This window comes from Narcine bancroftii, chromosome 10 (assembly GCF_036971445.1).
Source record: "Narcine bancroftii isolate sNarBan1 chromosome 10, sNarBan1.hap1, whole genome shotgun sequence".
Classification (NCBI taxonomy): Eukaryota; Metazoa; Chordata; class Chondrichthyes; order Torpediniformes; family Narcinidae; genus Narcine; species Narcine bancroftii.
In genome coordinates this window covers 92987127-93006245 of record NC_091478.1, presented here as the reverse complement: position 1 = coordinate 93006245, position 19119 = coordinate 92987127, and the positions used below count along the sequence as shown (strand labels likewise).

Genomic DNA, 19119 nt, shown 5'->3' with positions numbered 1-19119 from the left:
AGATTTCGAGTTTTGGTTGCTTGTGTGAGAAGGTTGGAAGACATTTTTGAATGGGAAAAAATGTTAATTCTATGTAAAAATAAATAATTTTTTTATTCTTCTGGCTATATCCATCCCATAGGATGACGATGGTTCCTTTCAGTCAGTTTGTGGGGTTTGATAGGATGATACCCCACTCCTCAGAAAGGAACAGCACGCACATGAATGGATTTAGGTGAGTAGGGATTGCAGAGGTCCATATTTAAACACAAATGTCCAGAATTTAAATTCCAGAGATGTTTTTTAATATTTACATGACTGCATTTTTAAAAATTATTTATGTTCCCATTATGTATTGTACATGTGCTTTTGGGTGTGCACCATGGTCTGGAGAGATGCTGTTTTATAGAATCGTATGATCATGAACTTGACTTACGGTCTAAAATGATATAGAAATTGTTGGAACAAACTAGTCCAAGTTTGTTTTTCCATCTCTAAATGAATAAAAAAATGTGATAACTCATTTCAAATTGACATGCGTACACCCAAAGCCTCAGTGCTTAGTTGAGCAAGACCAACTGGCTTTCTTCAAGTCTACCCTCTCCCGCTTTGTCCTTTATTATGTCGCTTTGTCATTTATTATGGAAGCATTCAATATGTTCTCAATGGACATCAATAATTATTTCAAAAACTCCTGCCTGAATGAATAAGATCATATCCTCAACATTTATTTCAAAATGATTAATAAAATAAGCAATATTGATTTGCAGTCATCTATTAGATGAAAATCAGCGATTTAAGGTCATCAATAGAAGGATTAGATGGGAATTTTATTTTTCCCATCAAGAGAGGTTCTGAATCCCAGTCTGGGTTATAGAAAGAGGAAACTTTGTTATATTTTAAGCGGGACAGACAAATATTTGGAGCACCATGGGATTTGAAAACTTCCTTTTGTATCTTAACTGAGCTACGATTTTTGGAGGCAAAGAGAATGCATCTCTTCTTAAAAAAAACATTCCAGGGTTGTTTTTGCCAAAACATCCAGGCTCACCTTGAACCATTCTGAATAGGTGATGAAAACTGCTGGACCCTCCAGTGCAGCCTGTCGTACAAGCAGGAATGCAGTGATTATACTTTCCAACTCACAATTCTCAAAGGAATTAATCAGCAGGTTAGCCAGTAGCTCTGGAAAAGGATGAAAAATATGTTCCTCAGTTAAAAAAAATGACCTGATGAAACTAACATCAATCCACATAGATTAAAGTTTTCGATTGCTGAAAGGCTCTGAACTTTGAGTGCCAATGAATGTTCTGCTTAGGAGCTCTCCTGGGATTCTAGATGCTTTTCAATAATCTCAACTTTGATTTCAAAAATACAACTTCATCCCTCATGGAACACAAGTCAAAAATAGAAAAAGAAAGCATATGTCAGGCTAGAAAGCTGAAATAGGACACGGCCTGTGAGGAATACAAAGAAAGCAGGAGAGAACTGAAACAGGGAATCAAGAGGCTAAAAGGGAACATGATGTGTTAACAGAATTAAAGGGAATCAGAAGGCATTTTATGCATACATTAAAAACAAGCTGACTAGAGTGAGGGTAAAGACAAAGAATGGGACAAAGGAAGGGATTTATGACTGGAACCAGAGGAAATGAGAGAGGTAGTAATAGAGAACTTCACATTAGTATTTTCCAAGTAGAAGGAAATAGAGAAGAGCAAGATCAGGAAGGGGTCTACTGATATTCTGCAGCATGTTGACATCAACATGGTGGTGGTTCTGGATCTCTTGAAGATTATCAAGGTTTATTTGTCCCTGAGACTGATGGGATCTATCCCAGGTTATTGAGAGGCAAGAGAGATTGCTGGGTCCTTTGCTGCCTTGGAGATTTCAGAGGATAATTGAACAAATTATATTCCAGTATGCCTCACAACAGTGATATGAAAGTTATTAGAGAAGATTCTTTGGGATAAGATCTACTCACTCGTAAAAGTATCGACTTATTAGGGATAGGCAACATGGTTTTGTGCAGGGGAGGGAGTTTCTGAGGACATGATGTAGATGATTTATGCAAGTAGGGGAATGGATGACATGAAGTTTTCGATCCAGAATATTAAGGCACATAAGATCCATGGAGACTTGGTAGATTAGGTGTAAAGTTAGCTTGGCTAAAGAATATAGAAGCTAGTGGTGTTTGGACTGGAGGTCTATGAGCAGTTGCCTTCCACTAGAACTAATGCTGAATACATAAACAATGATTTGGATGAAAATGTAGGTGGACTAATTAGTAAATTTACAGTTAACACAACAATTGACAGAATTGAGAACAGTGAGAGAGATTGTCCAAGGATTCAACAGTATATGGACCTGTTGGAAATGTGGGCAGAGAAATAGCAGATGGAAGTTAACTCTGGAGAAGTGCTAGGTGGTGCAGTTTTGGAGGTCAAATATAAGGGCAAAAGAAAACAGTAAATGGTAGGATCCTTGGGAACAATGACACAAAAGGATCCAGGGTGCATAGCTCCTTGAGAGTGGCAACAATAAGGTGGTATAGAAGACATACAGCATACTTGCCTTCATTGGTTAGTGCATTTAGTATAAAAGCCAGGAAGTTGTTGCACCTATAACAACTTTGATTGTTACACTAAAGGAAGGAGAGGGTTCACAAAGTAAAATAAATAGAATGCAGGTAAATCTAAGGTATTTTTACTGACAGAATTTAATTAATTTGCTTGCAGACAGCAGAGTTCAGAGCTTTGAGCATCAGACAGCTGACTGCAGATCAGATGGTAGAGCACTAACCTTTACCCTGTGGTTTTCTAATCATAAATCAGCTTTAAGCATGTCATTTTTCAGTTAGATTAAGACAAATTAGTGTGAGCAGGTGTGTTATTGGAATGAAGAACAATACAGGTCATCACAGTAGTCCCAAAAGAAAGCTGCAAGGGAAAATATTTTCACTAATTTGTCATAAGCAGAATCCCAAGAGATAAAACAATTGTCCATTAAATCCCAGAGTTTAGAATCCCAATTCCCCTGTACAATGGATGCAAGGTTTCCCAGTGCAGCTGCTCCCTTGGCGTTTTTTTAAAAAGTGGTATATTATAGCAATTTAAAAAAGGACCAATTAATTCACTCCTCATTTTTCATTTAGCTGTTTCTCTCGCAATTGCTACCTGACTGAATGCATTTTTAACTTTGTGTTCTTGCTTCCAATTTTCAGCATTTCCCAGTTTTTTTTTTTTAGTTTTTTTTAATTAAAAGTATTTTAGTTCCTTTGTTGCGCTGCTTCATCTAATTGTTTGAATCATGCATTTAATTTTAAGGATTTACAGCCCTTGCTCCGAGTGATTTGCCAGGCCACTTACGAGTCAACTGCACTAGTACGTCTGGAGTTACACAAGACAGACTAAGTGAAGGATCACAGATATACTTCCCTAAAGGATTTCAGTAAATTATATGATTGCAGTTATCATTATCAATGTCAATTTAAAAAAAAATACAGAATTTTAAAAATAACTGTTAAAAATTAACAATGCAATTAAAATTCCACAACTACCATGATGGAATTTGAACGCTGATCTCTAAATTGTCAGTCTTGGCCTCTGTTCTGCAAGGCCAACATTCAAGTGCAGCACCCTTCCACCACTAGCTTCAGCATTCAAGAAAACACCTCATTGATGCCATATTACTTGACAATCAAAACAAATTTAGATCATCTTACCCAAGTCATTTTCATACCTTTCAATAGCTGTTGGGTCTGTGGTTGGCAGACCAACAATGTAGAAGTACAAGACAATACATTCTGCCAGTTCACCTCATGGGTCTCCAGAATGTGCCGAAGGTGAATGACCAATTCCTCTGCGCTGAACAGTACAAACAGCTGCACAGAGCAACAGACAAGTTAAACATATGGGGTGTTGATCCACAAAATTAATACACAGGTTTAAAAGGGCGAGCAAAATTTAAATATTAGAAGTATTCAAAACATCAGGGGAACGGAGATTGAAAGGAAAGGGCATATACTCTTAAAGGCCTTTGACAATATCCCACCTGGTAGGTTCTAGATTAGATTACATGGGATCCGGAGTGAGATGGCCAAATAAATACAAAATTGGCTTGGTGTTAAGAGTCAGAGAGTGGTTGTGGAGGATTGTTTATTATGTTGGCCTACAATCTATGGAGTGCTGCAGAGATTAGTGCTGAGTTCACTGTTATTCATCATCTGTACTAACAATTTAGATGAGAATGTTGTTGAAAAGGATAGAAGATTTCAGATGAAGGCAATTTAGATGAAGTCAGATTACAACTGTACAAGACATTTGGCGAGACTGCCCTGGGAGTATTGAGTGCAGTTTTGGTCACCTAGCTGTAAGAAGCAGGAAATATTCACATGACTGTATCAGAACTGGAGGGCTTGCATTATTGGGAGAGGCTGGATAGGTTAGGGATTTATTTTCTGGAGTGTAGGAGATAGAGTAGCCACAAAGGATATAAAATCATGAAGGGTATAGACAAGGTGAATGGACAGTCTTTTTCAGGGTTCTATTTTTAAAATAGAGTTCAGCCTTTAGTCCACCCCCATATTCAATACATCACCCACCCACCACTCCAAACTCTCCTTCGGAAAGGTGGTGCACTTTCATTCCTGAAAATATTTATTTGAAGTTTGCAGCAGGATGACCTATCGTTACTCTCAGTCTACTTCCGATCACATCCAATGCATTATATCGTGCTCTGAATTTCCTGGGCTATTCTCTTACTGTTTTCTATTCATTAACCAAAAATACAGTTAAATATTCTTTGGTTGTACTTGAAATAATTAGTTTCTCAGAAATGCATATTTTGTAAAACTGCAATTAATTACCTTCCTGTACAAATTTGTTAGAAGGGTCTTTGTTTTTGCAAAGCACCATTCTCCCTGCATACGAATAGCATCTGAAGCTAAAAAAAAAATGAAAAAAATAATGTTCAAGTTATATGTAATATTTTCTTCTGACTCGTTATTTAGACCCTCTTCCTCAGTTCTCCGAGCAAAAATCCATAGAAAATGTTGACGTGGAATTCATTTTTTTGTCAATCCACCTCTCAGAGGAGCAGCAAAATGATGCTTCCAACCAGTTAGCTTTTACAATGGCCGTATTATGATCCAGGTAAAGAACCAACAGAGGCTCACATTAAGTGAGTTGCACAAACTATCAAACTAACACTCAACAGAGGCAGTTAGAAGAGTGAGCAAGTTTGGACTGCCCTTTTTGGTGCCAAAGTTATCCTCACTGTGAGAAAAGAACTTAGCGGGGACCGAGACTAGAAGCATTTATCATTTGAAGCTCAGAATAACAATGTCAGCTCTTGTTCTTCACAGTGATCATGCTGGATAAAGTATACAATGGTATTTTTCTTTTTCTCAAGATGAATTATTCCCAAATGCAATAACAGGTACTGAAAAACCAAACATGCAGCTGTAACTGAAATGCCATTGGGTTATCAAAGAAGAACTGTTAAGTTCTATCAAGTGAATGAGGTCACAAAAACCTATAGCTAATGACATAATGAGCAAGGACACAACCAGAATGACATGATTTTTGTACAATAAATAAGGCAGAATTTTTAAAAAACATTCCATTTTGAACTTCTAAACACCAAATGTTAGCAAACAATCCGACCAATTTTTGAGACAAGATTAAAAAAAAGGGACAAGGATATAGGAAGAACACAGGATGCAGATTTTTCCACCAAAATTTTATTAACAAATTGAGATTTATGCAAATCCATAACTTACTCCAATCAATGTGGACATCCTCCATCAACACTTGCTTACAGGAAAAAAAGAAATTTATAACTCCCAGGTACAGTAAAATCCCCCATTACCTGGAATTCAAGCACCGGCAGCCTCAAGCAACCAGCAAAAAAAAAAAAAAAACGCTGAAAATAAATAGGTAATAAATACAATCATTTAAAATTGGCATCCCCCAGCAGTCAGTTCGCCAATCCACACAACACACAATTTCATGTAACCGGAAAATTCACTGACCATATTCTAGAGCATACAAGTCCCATCCCCTCCATTTCAGCAGGGATTATTAAGAAAAAAAAAGTTTGAGTATTTATAGGTTAAGTTGGTGAATGGGTTCCTCCTGCACCTCTTGCTCTGCTAGCGGGGGCTGCCATGGTTGGCCTTCTCACTGGGGAAAAGTGAGCAGTGGCGGCAGCACTCCAGAAAGCACAAGCCACCCATGGAAAGGTGGCCCGCAAAGCTGCAGGCCCGGTTCCTGGATAGACACAGCACCTCCACGGGCTTTTTGAAGCTGGGCAACTTGCTCAATTTCAACTTCACCTTGGGGGTATTTTTGATCCAATGTTGGGGAAAAAAAGTGTGTCTTGCATGCCGTCAAATATGGTATTTGGCATCTACCAATCCCTATAGGTACCTGATACTGGGGTTTTTACTGTAAATTGCAATTCTATGAGAATATCAAGAGAAAAACATATGAACTAAATAACCCTATGTTATTTGGCTATGTCAAAAGGTCAGCAAAGTACAGTAACAAATATCTATTCCTATACAAATGTACAATTTCTACAGCGAGCCATTCTTCATAAAATTAAATTTAAATCTAATTAATATTTTTGAAATTTAGACATACAGCGTGGTAGCAGGCCACTTCAGCTCCCAGCCCGTGCCACCCAATTACACTCAATTGACCTACAACCCCTGGTACATTTTGAACAGTGGGAAGAAACCGAAGCCCCTGGCGAAAACCTACGCAGACATGGGGAGAACATACAAACTCCTTACAGACACCATGGGATTCGAACCCCGGTCCCAATCGATGGTGCTGTAAAGGTGTTGCACTAACTGTTACACCAACTGTGCAACCCATCCCAAGAGACCATGCTTTACATTTTCAGATATTTTTACAATTAATATCTTGATAATTTTTACAGATAACAAAGTTGAGGGAATTGGTACCATCCTTCAGAGATTTGCTCAGCAGTTTTACAAGCAGAGCTTGTTCAGGCCTTTATCTACATAACCCCACTGCACAAGACTTGGTTCCATGCAGAGCCCAGCATTGTGACATGGAAGTATTATTCAGCAACTTCTTCTGTAAAAGTACACTCAAGATTTGTCCAGAACAATTGTGTCTTTCAGCAGAGAGCAGCATGTGGGCAAAATATGGGCCAATGCAACACAATAGCCAAGTCTAAAAGTTTAGTATTTTCAAAACTATGCAGTTTTACCTTCAAACACAGGATTAAAGATGAGAATCTGAGTTAGTGTATGGTAGAAGAACTGCTTCAACAAATCAAGTGACACGATACCATGGAATAATGCCACATCAAACACATTCAACCTGAGAAGCAGAATCAGAACAAATATTTACCATCTTAAAACATGGTTTGTTTTCCTATTTAAACAGCTTACAATGGAAAAAAAGTCATTACAAATACAATAGCGAAAACCTACCGGGGACAAACATTACCTAAGTTGATGGAAGGAGAAGGAAAGAAAAGAATGGACTCAGTAGAATTTCTGGTGTAATTTTGTTGAATGACAACATTGTCTGACTGGCTTAATGCAACCTAGATTGTATACCTAAAATGGATGAGAGGGGGGGGTGGGGGGGTGGTTTGGGAGGAAAGGGGGGGGGGGAGAAAAAGTCACTGTATATGTGTGAAAAGAAATAGTGTATATCATGGCTAATGTGATTTATGGTGTGAAAAATAAAAAAATTTTAAAAAAAAAAAAAAAAAAAAAAAAAAGTCATTACAGAGCACAAGGCTCTTCTAATTACCTTATAATAAACTGATGCACGACCAAACAAAAAGAGCGTTATTTACACGTTTAATAAAACATCAGTTATTCTTGGTAGGAAATACAATTGTGGCTGGAGAACCAGGTTCTGGTTTGGAATAATGTTGTCTACTTATTAAAGCTGGATAATGCTCAAATAAAGTACATGATACTCAAAATGGAATTTTAGAATGACCTGTACAGAAACAAGCTAAACTCCTGGACTATCTGTAATATTAGGTCTCAGGCCAATTTCAAATAAGAATAATTCCTGTTTTTGAATTCATATTTTTTGTACCATTTCAGATAACCCCAAAAGTACACACTCCTTTTCATACAGAATAACATTGTTGCTGACAACACCAAATCACCCATTTTTAGATATTAACCCATATTTTAAATATAGTCACCCAAGGACAAAAAATGAAGGGATGACGCAAGAGTCAGATACAGCATTAAGAATAATTAATGATCCTTCTCTCAATACATGCGAGGTAAAGGATCATCAATGACATCCGAGAATGTCTAAGGAGAATTTTAAAGTTTTGTTCCCAATCTGTAATCATCTGTCTGAGGTCGCAGTGGAGGCAATCCCACTGATTGCAGAACCAAGCCATAGACATTTGCATTAGCTCAGGCCTCCTTGCTAAAAGGATGTTGTTTGTTGACTTTGGTGAAGTATTTGTCAGTAATGATATCAGCATGGAAATGGAATCAACTTCCACTATTATGAACTCTGTAATCAACTGCACCTCGCATGGATCAATCAGGCAAAACGCTGGCATCACTGAAACCCACTTCATGGAAACATTCAATACATTGAGGAACAGACAAATATACAATTTGGAAAAAAAAATTTTAAATTGAAGACTTCAATCACCCAGCTTGCAACTTTGAGCCACTTTTTTCCCCCTAGTACTGATGAGGTCAAGAATAATTTATGGACTAGGCAGCGATATGCACGTACCAAAATTGTACAGTGGAATCTTCTTCATCTCCTTCCTTGCATGCATTATCCAGTAACCCTGTAAAGAAGAAAAACAATTAAAAACAGAGTTTGAATAAGGGGTACACTTTTATGAAACAAGCAACTTACTTTCACCTTTCATCATGGCAGAGGCTGTCAACATTGGGACAAAGAATGTAATATCTACAATGCTGGAGATGGAGAGAGGCAAGAAAATATTAAAGAAATTTAGGGACAGATGAGGGATTTGTATACTGTATATGGGAGAATTTTAATATGAAGAGAATGAATAAAGAGACAGAAATGACACTGAAGTTGAATGCCAGAGGGCAGAACCACAGTACCACCTCAGTGACAAGGAAAAACATGACTCTTGGTCATTTAATCCCAGCTAAGGTTTCCTATTGATGGATGAAAAATAAAGGTTTGGTAAATTTCACTTCACATTTCCAAACAGGCTTCCCATGGATTGATAGGACAAATACAAAACAAGGAAATAGAAGCAAGAGTAAACCAATTGGCCTATCAAGCTTCTTCTGCCTTTAATCAACCCCAAGCTTCAACTCTTTTTCTGTGCCAGTCCCCATTGCTAATTCATTTCCAATGAGCAAGAATCTATGGTGCAAATACTCCTGGCTAGAATTTTTTTTTTTTAAAATCACCCAGTGGATAGTGAATCTTTGGAATGAAATACTCAAGAGGATAGTTTCAAGATAGTCATTATTAAGTTTTAAGATATTATGAAAATTCAAGTATATGGGTTGAGTACAGGAAGGGGGGGTGCTGGAGTCAACTATGATCTATGGTTGAATGGGCAGGAGAGATTGAACACACCAATATTGGCTATAATTGCTCATGGATTTTGGCTGCTGCTATTTACAAAATGTAAATGAATGGCTCATCTTTAAGAAATAATGGAATGGATGAAAGTTAAGGCAGCAAATGGATGGATCGGAGGCTGGATGCACTCTATATTATCTAAGAAAAATTGTCTACTTTGGTGATAGCTTAAGCATTGAGGAATTAGATTGCTTAATAGGAAGGAAAAGTATCAGAGCACAAAAGAGCTGATTTTACTTAAACCACTAAATTTTGGTGTCCAGAGTCTGTCTCAAATTCACAAACATTCCCTCATATTCCAGTTGGGTAGTTTTCAACTTATTGCATTAACACCGAATTCTCCAATTTCAGGCGAACCACATCCCACATACTCATCCCAATTTTCTTCTCCATTTTGTTTGCCTCTCCCATCTTATTCTCCCCCATCTAGTTTCACCTTCCTATCATTCACTCCCCATCTCTTTTCACCTATCACTTATCAGCCTCTGTACACCCTCAGTCTCTGTACACAGTCTCAACTTAAAATATCAGGTCACTTATTTTGTCTCCACAGATGCTGTTTTGAGAATTGCTTGTTTCATATAAACAACCGCTTACTAACAATCAAATAATTGTATTTTCTCATTAATAATATAATTAGTAACCTCTCAAAAAAAAGTGCACAGATAATCCTCTACTTACACAAAAGCATTCTGTTCAACACCTCAAAACAAACCTGCAAGAGAATTAAACCATTTCAATGGTGTGTATTAATTTCAAGCCTACATTTACTTCAACATTTGCAATCATCCTACTGAAACCATATAATCACTATTTGTGCCATAAATATGATCAAATTTCACTGCAGAAACAAAAGTGACTGGGTCATTCCATTTAAAATTATTTCTTCAACTTAAAGTGATGAGGACTGAGAATCCAGGGACACCTATTTTCCAAGAGCTAAATGGCACAAAATAATAATTTTTTTTTTGGATAAGTATATAGCATTGAAAACTCAAACATTTAAGTGTTGAAGTCGCCACAGCCAACAACAAAGAAAAATTGTACCCAAGTTTATTCTCGCAAAGATCTTCATTTTACTCTGTACAAAACATGTTAGCAATCATTTGACAATATTTCATCCTTTAATAAAGGTAATGATACAGACTCCTGGCGATGATCGATATAATCAGGTCCATCAGATTTCCACCAATATTTCATCCCTTAATAAAGGTAATGATACAGACTCCTGGCGATGATCGATATAATCAGGTCCATCAGATTTCCACCAATATTTCATCCTTTAATAAAGGTAATGATACAGACTCCTGGCGATGATCGATATAATCAGGTCCATCAGATTTCCACCAATATTTCATCCTTTAATAAAGGTAATGATACAGACTCCTGGCGATGATCGATATAATCAGGTCCATCAGATTTCCACCAATATTTCATCCCTTAATAAAGGTAATGATACAGACTCCTGGCGATGATCGATATAATCAGGTCCATCAGATTTCCACCATTGTCTCTTTCACAGCTAAATTTAGAAAATCGTTCACATGGACTAAATGAGATGAGCACAAAGCTTTCCAACTGAATTTATTTTTGATCATATCACAGTATCAACTAATCAAACTTTAAATCCCCTGATAATATTGTGGTTATCCAATCTTGCAGTACAGTTATTAGATGATCTAGACGAGACTAATATTTTGTTGGGAGATGTTCATTTGAAGCATCATCTCAAGATAGGAACAATAATCAGATTTAAAATGGTTTCTGCTAAAACATTCATCTGAAAGATCAAGGAAGTGATACAGCTTTGAACACAATTTCTTTGATAAGAGTTCTTTTTTGAAAAGTGTCGTTTGTTTGTTTTATCGCTGTTCCATTGTGGCTCGAGCTGCATAGTTGATGGCAAAGATCATATTTGCCACATAGTGATATTTATTAAGGATGATGTTATAGAAGCAAAAAAAAACAATCCATGTGCAGTGAACTAGGATTCACTGGTAGGGGGTTGTGCTGATGGCTGGCCCCGACTCCCAGCTCCATCCCCATTTGCTCACTTATAACCCTGGTTTCCCGCCTAAACCCAGAACCCTTCTGAACACTACTGTGAAACCCTATCCTTAGTTATAAGCTAATAAAAGCATTTGTTCTCCCTCCAGTTGTGAGATCTTTTATTCACATTACACCATGTTACAAAGTAAATATCCTTCCTAATAATTTCCATGACTTCCATTTATACAGACTAGAAAACGTTGGACACACAAATTAATAAAGCAGCCAATGAATATTCAATTATGTTTGACTGACTTTGTATGTTATAAATCATTTGCATAGTTTCTGCTGCCAAATTTAGAGGTGAAGTGGTCCATGTGGGTTTTCTAGTGGCTGGATTAAAACTCCTTTATCGGAAAACACAACTTCTTCCCTCCGGATTTAAAAGATCTGAGATTGGGATCTTTGTATGCAATGTTTTTATATACAGTTCAATATTTTTAAAAATTGCAACACTGCCAGAGCTCTGTAACATCAACACAGTTGCTGGTATGGGGAGAGCAGACAGCAGAGACACAGCATTGTATCACAGGGTCCTACTGCCTGGTAGTATGCCAATGGCTCCATACAGACTTTCAGAGGATGGGGAGAGGATGGGGAGAGGATGGGGAGAGGATGGGGAGAGGATGGGGAGAGGATGGGGAGAGGATGGGGAGAGGATGGGGAGAGGATGGGGAGAGGATGGGGAGAGGATGGGGAGAGGATGGGGAGAGGATGGGGAGAGGATGGGGAGAGGATGGGGAGAGGATGGGGAGAGGATGGGGAGAGGATGGGGAGAGGATGGGGAGAGGATGGGGAGAGGATGGGGAGAGGATGGGGAGAGGATGGGGAGAGGATGGGGAGAGGATGGGGAGAGGATGGGGAGAGGATGGGGAGAGGATGGGGAGAGGATGGGGAGAGGATGGGGAGAGGATGGGGAGAGGATGGGGAGAGGATGGGGAGAGGATGGGGAGAGGATGGGGAGAGGATGGGGAGAGGATGGGGAGAGGATGGGGAGAGGATGGGGAGAGGATGGGGAGAGGATGGGGAGAGGATGGGGAGAGGATGGGGAGAGGATGGGGAGAGGATGGGGAGAGGATGGGGAGAGGATGGGGAGAGGATGGGGAGAGGATGGGGAGAGGATGGGGAGAGGATGGGGAGAGGATGGGGAGAGGATGGGGAGAGGATGGGGAGAGGATGGGGAGAGGATGGGGAGAGGATGGGGAGAGGATGGGGAGAGGATGGGGAGAGGATGGGGAGAGGATGGGGAGAGGATGGGGAGAGGATGGGGAGAGGATGGGGAGAGGATGGGGAGAGGATGGGGAGAGGATGGGGAGAGGATGGGGAGAGGATGGGGAGAGGATGGGGAGAGGATGGGGAGAGGATGGGGAGAGGATGGGGAGAGGATGGGGAGAGGATGGGGAGAGGATGGGGAGAGGATGGGGAGAGGATGGGGAGAGGATGGGGAGAGGATGGGGAGAGGATGGGGAGAGGATGGGGAGAGGATGGGGAGAGGATGGGGAGAGGATGGGGAGAGGATGGGGAGAGGATGGGGAGAGGATGGGGAGAGGATGGGGAGAGGATGGGGAGAGGATGGGGAGAGGATGGGGAGAGGATGGGGAGAGGATGGGGAGAGGATGGGGAGAGGATGGGGAGAGGATGGGGAGAGGATGGGGAGAGGATGGGGAGAGGATGGGGAGAGGATGGGGAGAGGATGGGGAGAGGATGGGGAGAGGATGGGGAGAGGATGGGGAGAGGATGGGGAGAGGATGGGGAGAGGATGGGGAGAGGATGGGGAGAGGATGGGGAGAGGATGGGGAGAGGATGGGGAGAGGATGGGGAGAGGATGGGGAGAGGATGGGGAGAGGATGGGGAGAGGATGGGGAGAGGATGGGGAGAGGATGGGGAGAGGATGGGGAGAGGATGGGGAGAGGATGGGGAGAGGATGGGGAGAGGATGGGGAGAGGATGGGGAGAGGATGGGGAGAGGATGGGGAGAGGATGGGGAGAGGATGGGGAGAGGATGGGGAGAGGATGGGGAGAGGATGGGGAGAGGATGGGGAGAGGATGGGGAGAGGATGGGGAGAGGATGGGGAGAGGATGGGGAGAGGATGGGGAGAGGATGGGGAGAGGATGGGGAGAGGATGGGGAGAGGATGGGGAGAGGATGGGGAGAGGATGGGGAGAGGATGGGGAGAGGATGGGGAGAGGATGGGGAGAGGATGGGGAGAGGATGGGGAGAGGATGGGGAGAGGATGGGGAGAGGATGGGGAGAGGATGGGGAGAGGATGGGGAGAGGATGGGGAGAGGATGGGGAGAGGATGGGGAGAGGATGGGGAGAGGATGGGGAGAGGATGGGGAGAGGATGGGGAGAGGATGGGGAGAGGATGGGGAGAGGATGGGGAGAGGATGGGGAGAGGATGGGGAGAGGATGGGGAGAGGATGGGGAGAGGATGGGGAGAGGATGGGGAGAGGATGGGGAGAGGATGGGGAGAGGATGGGGAGAGGATGGGGAGAGGATGGGGAGAGGATGGGGAGAGGATGGGGAGAGGATGGGGAGAGGATGGGGAGAGGATGGGGAGAGGATGGGGAGAGGATGGGGAGAGGATGGGGAGAGGATGGGGAGAGGATGGGGAGAGGATGGGGAGAGGATGGGGAGAGGATGGGGAGAGGATGGGGAGAGGATGGGGAGAGGATGGGGAGAGGATGGGGAGAGGATGGGGAGAGAATGGGGAGAGAATGGGGAGAGAATGGGGAGAGAATGGGGAGAGAATGGGGAGAGAATGGGGAGAGAATGGGGAGAGAATGGGGAGAGAATGGGGAGAGAATGGGGAGAGAATGGGGAGAGAATGGGGAGAGAATGGGGAGAGAATGGGGAGAGAATGGGGAGAGAATGGGGAGAGAATGGGGAGAGAATGGGGAGAGAATGGGGAGAGAATGGGGAGAGAATGGGGAGAGAATGGGGAGAGAATGGGGAGAGAATGGGGAGAGAATGGGGAGAGAATGGGGAGAGGGGAGAGAATGGGGAGAGGGGAGAGAATGGGGAGACCGATGCAGGGCATCAGAAACAGGTAAACACTCCCGTTGAGAAGCATAAGAGATGGTTCTACAGGACAGTGACCACAGCAGTGGACTAGTGAGAGTCTCAGCGGCTGTAGAACCTACACAGACTTCAATCTTTTGGCGACTTGTGGTCAAAGGACTCACACAGGTTGTGGGCTAATGCTGCCAACTTGTGGTCAAAGGACTCCCACTAGGGTGCAGGAGACTGAAGTACCAGATATCGGAACTGGGATTCGAGTGGGTGCTGAGAGCAAGAAGGGCTCTCGAAGGGCTTCAGGCACTGAAAGTTTCCTGATTGTATTAACTTGGGGTCTGAAGCTCAGGTTGTCCAATGGATTGAACTGGAGTCTGTGATGCTGCAAAGGCTGAGGGAGTCCTGGAGCCAAACCCACAGACACCCAGTGTCTCTGAACAGACTCTCTTTTGCTTCTCTTTCTATTATTATTGGGGGAGGGGGGAAGAAGGGAGATAGGTAATGCTCAAATGCTAATGGCAACTCTTTGTTTGCATTCACGCTATGCAAAGTTGAAACATACTGTGCATATTACATCTTTTGTAATATTACATGACAATAAGTGGAATGTTTGAATATTTGAATAACACCTGAAGTTTTGATCTCTAAATTCAATAAGGTACTTCGTGCAGCAGTACACATCTGAACTCGATTCTGGCCCTTTGGCAGTGACATCAGTAGGTGTATGGCATTTGTGTCAAAGCCTGCACTTGTATTAAGCCTGCACTCTGCCAAGTGTTCTGTCTGAGGCATTGTCCAAGATTTTCTGTAAAACATCACAACCAGGGTGATACAGCTCCACTGATACGCTCCATGTCTTCTTGGATCTCCACCATCTTGCCAATCTTTTCCCTGATATGCACTCAGATGGAGAAAGTCAGCAGGTAAAGCAGCATCAATGGGAGAAAAAGAATGGCTGATGCTTTGAGCAAAAACCCTTTATAGGGCTCAATTGGTTTCAGCTCGACCATTCTTTTTCTCCCACTGATCCTGCTTAACCTGCTAAATTCCTCCAGTAGAGTGCGTTTAGCTTCAGATTCCAGTATCTGTCGTCTCCTGGGTGCCTCCTTCTTTCCCCAGATTTGTTTGATCTTCCCTCTGTCACTGTTCTCTACCTCACCACCAAGATCCTTTGGACTTTTTTTTTGTGGGGTCTCCTGCTGTAAGGCTGGATATATTGCACCAATGTCTGGGCATTAAATGCATCAGAATAGGAAGCTCTCACTGTCTTGCACCATCTCCCTTCCCATATAATCTCTCCCCAACACGTGAAAGTGCACGAGAATTTCTTGGCTTTCAGCTTATCAACTGAAGGTTCAAGTGAGTAGCATCCGTATCATCCTCACCTGCGGAAATCTCTGCACTTTAGAGTCAGATTCCAAAATATTTGATTCCTTAAATCCATTTCCAACCAATTCAGTGACAATATCTAAAAAGACAAAACAGTATTTGACAAGCTCAACTGACCATGAAACAGAATCAGAACTCGCAGAAGGTAGCCACGTATTGGAAATACAAAGCAAGCTTGTGAACATCCAAAGAGAAGCAATGGAACTATTTTGGCTGCGAATTCTGACTAATCAGAATTGTTGGATGGTCTATAAATTACTATAAATTAATACTTCTCTTTAATATTTACAGTGGAGAAGGTCATGGACACAAGAGAATTCAGGAAAGAATAGTGACATCTTGGAATAGTTCTGTATTAAAAAGAGGTTGCTAGGACTAAACATAGTGCATCTTAGGACTTTGTGAGAAGTTCATAAAAATATTGCAGGACCCTGACAAGTCATGCAATACCATTGGCCACAGGTGAAGTATTAGAAGACCAGAGGATGGCCTATTTTGTACCTTTAAAGAGGCCTGTAAGGACAAAGCAAGGAACTACAGGTCATTGGTAGAAAAGTTACTGGAGGAGCTTCTGAGAGACAGGATCAATCTGTATTTGGAAAGGAAAGGCCCTCACGTACAGTCAGCAGTTGGGGTGAGAAATCATTTCTCGCACATTGATGGAGTTTTTTTTTTGAAGTGGTGTCAAAGAGGATTGACAAGGGCAGGACAGTGGACACTGTCTACTGGGACTTTAGAAGGAAGTAGACTGGTCTTGAAGTTAAGTTCCATTGGATCCAAGGTGAGCTTGCTAATTGAATACAAATCAACTTGGTGGAAGGAGTGAGAAGGTGGCAGTGGAAGGTTCTTTTTTTTCCCCCCCAGTTTGGATGCCTGTGACCAAGGGTGCACCACAGAGATCAATGTTGGTCCACTGTTGTCAACTCTATTAATAATCTGGATGAAATGTAGTCGGTATGGTTAGTAAACTTGCAGATGACACCCAAAATTGGTGGTAGGATGGGCAGTGAGGAAGGTTGTCTTGATAACTGGGAAAGTGGGCAAAGGAATGGCAAATGGAATTTAACTCAGACAAATGCGAAGTAATGAATTTTGGAAAGTTAAACCAGGCCAGGACATGTACAGTGATAGATTGGACCCTAGAGATTGTTGTAGAACAGAATCCCCAGGGTATAAATATATTGTTACCTGAAAGTGGCAACACAGGTAATCAACATAATGAAAAAAGCATATACCCTCATTTTTTGGGGCATTGAGTGCAAGAGTTGAGATATCATGTACGGGACATTGGTGAAACAACACCTGGAATAATGTGTACATTTCTGGTCACTATAACATAGGAGAATATGATTAAGAAAGAAAAGGTGCAGAAAAAAAAAATCACAAGGATGTTGTTGAGACTGGAGGGCTCGAGTTATAAAGAGAGTTATTCCTCAAATGTTATTGGAAAAAAAACACAGGAGGTCAAAGGTGAAGAGATCAGAATATTAAAGTGTAAATTGAAAGTTTAAGGTCACTCCTGCAGACTGAATAAAGATGTTTTGCAAAGCAATAATTTAATATGCATTCAACTTCTCCAATGTAAGGAACATTAATTCAATCCAAATTTCAGCAACAATTGAAACGTGAACAAAAATGTTCTTCAAATTCCAACTACAAATTATGAAATGCAAAAACCAATGCACAAGCTAAGAACAGAAGACTTGTGAATGCTAGTGTTCTGCATTGCAGAATTGGGCAACTAAATAGAGAAGGATTTCAGCTGATGCTTTGGTGGCCGCCAGAACCAAATCTGGGTTTGCAACAGATCAATTCTGTGTAAATTTCTTTTTAAACTAAATTATTATACTATAATTACAGCCTAAAAATCAAGAATGTTTTGGGAAACTAACTGTACCATTAATGATCAACTGTACAACTAAGATGTCAATAGTATCAAAACCATAAAAATTCAAAGCAGGCACAGAGCTTTTAAGGGAAGAACTTCAGGGCAATGCCTTAGTTTTCCTTACTGCAAATTTCCCTTGCTAAAGTTACACAGAAATCAGCATTTCAGGAAGAAAAATCTGTCATTCAGTGGATACAAGGGAATGGCAAATAGGATGATACATACGAAAGTTTGACGATAAGAGTATTATCTAATACAGCTAAAGCAATCAGAATGAAAATTGTTTTGCCTAACTAATTTAGGTGATATAGTTTTAGCATATTCCTCCTCTTTTATTATTTCATCTTTTCCCTACCTGACAGTATCTGTCTCTGTACATCTTGATGCTCGTGTTGATCATCAGTTCCTGAGCAAAGGAGGCACAAGTTGTCGAAAAGCCAGCGTACCACAAAGGTTGTATCAGGATTACTGCTCACAAAGCAAAAAGGTCAGAGTTTATTCTCCTCCAATCTGTTCAGATGTATGGGTTGAAACATTATCTACAATTTTCCAATAATAATGCCAAACTAATCAATGAACATGGAGAGAAAAATAACATTGAAACTGTATTGGATGCCGTCATTACATTCATTTCCTTTTCTTTTGCTCTGTAGTGGAATATTTGGGAGATAAATTGATAAAATTAGAGTAGGTTACATACACACACACTTTAAAACAGATCTTATTGAAATATTGAAGAATTCATATTCAGTGAATTTACAGAAACTATGGAGAATGCTGTGCACATTTCACAAGTAGGTGCTAATTGAAATGATGCCATTAAAGCAACAAGCAGGAGACGATCTGGCTGTTAAAAGCTCTTTGCAAAGGTTTTGACAAAGTACACAGAAAGGTCACTCCTAGGTTTTTGTTTACCTAAAGACAACAGCTTGACCAAGAAGACTAACTCCTATTGTTTGCTGGAGAAGGTCAGGGGTTTTGCAAGTGAGAGAGTCACATGGGCCTTCTGGCAGTTGGAGAGAGGGAGGGAGAGAGAGAGAGACACACACACACAGACAGACAGACAGCTGAAACAAGCAGAAGCTGGTTGGAACTGAAACAAACTCCAGAGCGGTGGATGGATGGAAGTGCTGGCAAGTTTCATCAGCAAGACTTTGAGGTGACTAATGGTGGTACCTCAATTGTGGAAATCCTGGAA

General features: G+C 41.2%; 1 protein-coding gene across 3 annotated transcripts in view; it reads right to left on the bottom strand.

Annotated features, from left to right (window-relative positions):
- Positions 1-19119, bottom strand: part of LOC138744955 (Fanconi anemia group A protein-like) — a 77257-nt gene that overhangs the window by 45158 nt on the left and 12980 nt on the right. For all 3 annotated transcript variants that reach the window (XR_011345895.1, XM_069901869.1, XM_069901867.1), the window contains exons 7-14: positions 18277-18389; positions 16030-16112; positions 10263-10296; positions 8742-8799; positions 7222-7334; positions 4844-4920; positions 3718-3859; positions 1031-1164 (exon numbers count right to left, since the gene is read on the bottom strand). Coding sequence is in view for 2 of the 3 variants with exons in the window: in XM_069901869.1 (XP_069757970.1) it covers positions 1031-1164; positions 3718-3859; positions 4844-4920; positions 7222-7334; positions 8742-8799; positions 10263-10296; positions 16030-16112; positions 18277-18389 (754 nt within the window). In the remaining variant the exon portion in view is untranslated. The remainder of the gene's footprint in view (positions 1-1030; positions 1165-3717; positions 3860-4843; positions 4921-7221; positions 7335-8741; positions 8800-10262; positions 10297-16029; positions 16113-18276; positions 18390-19119) is intronic.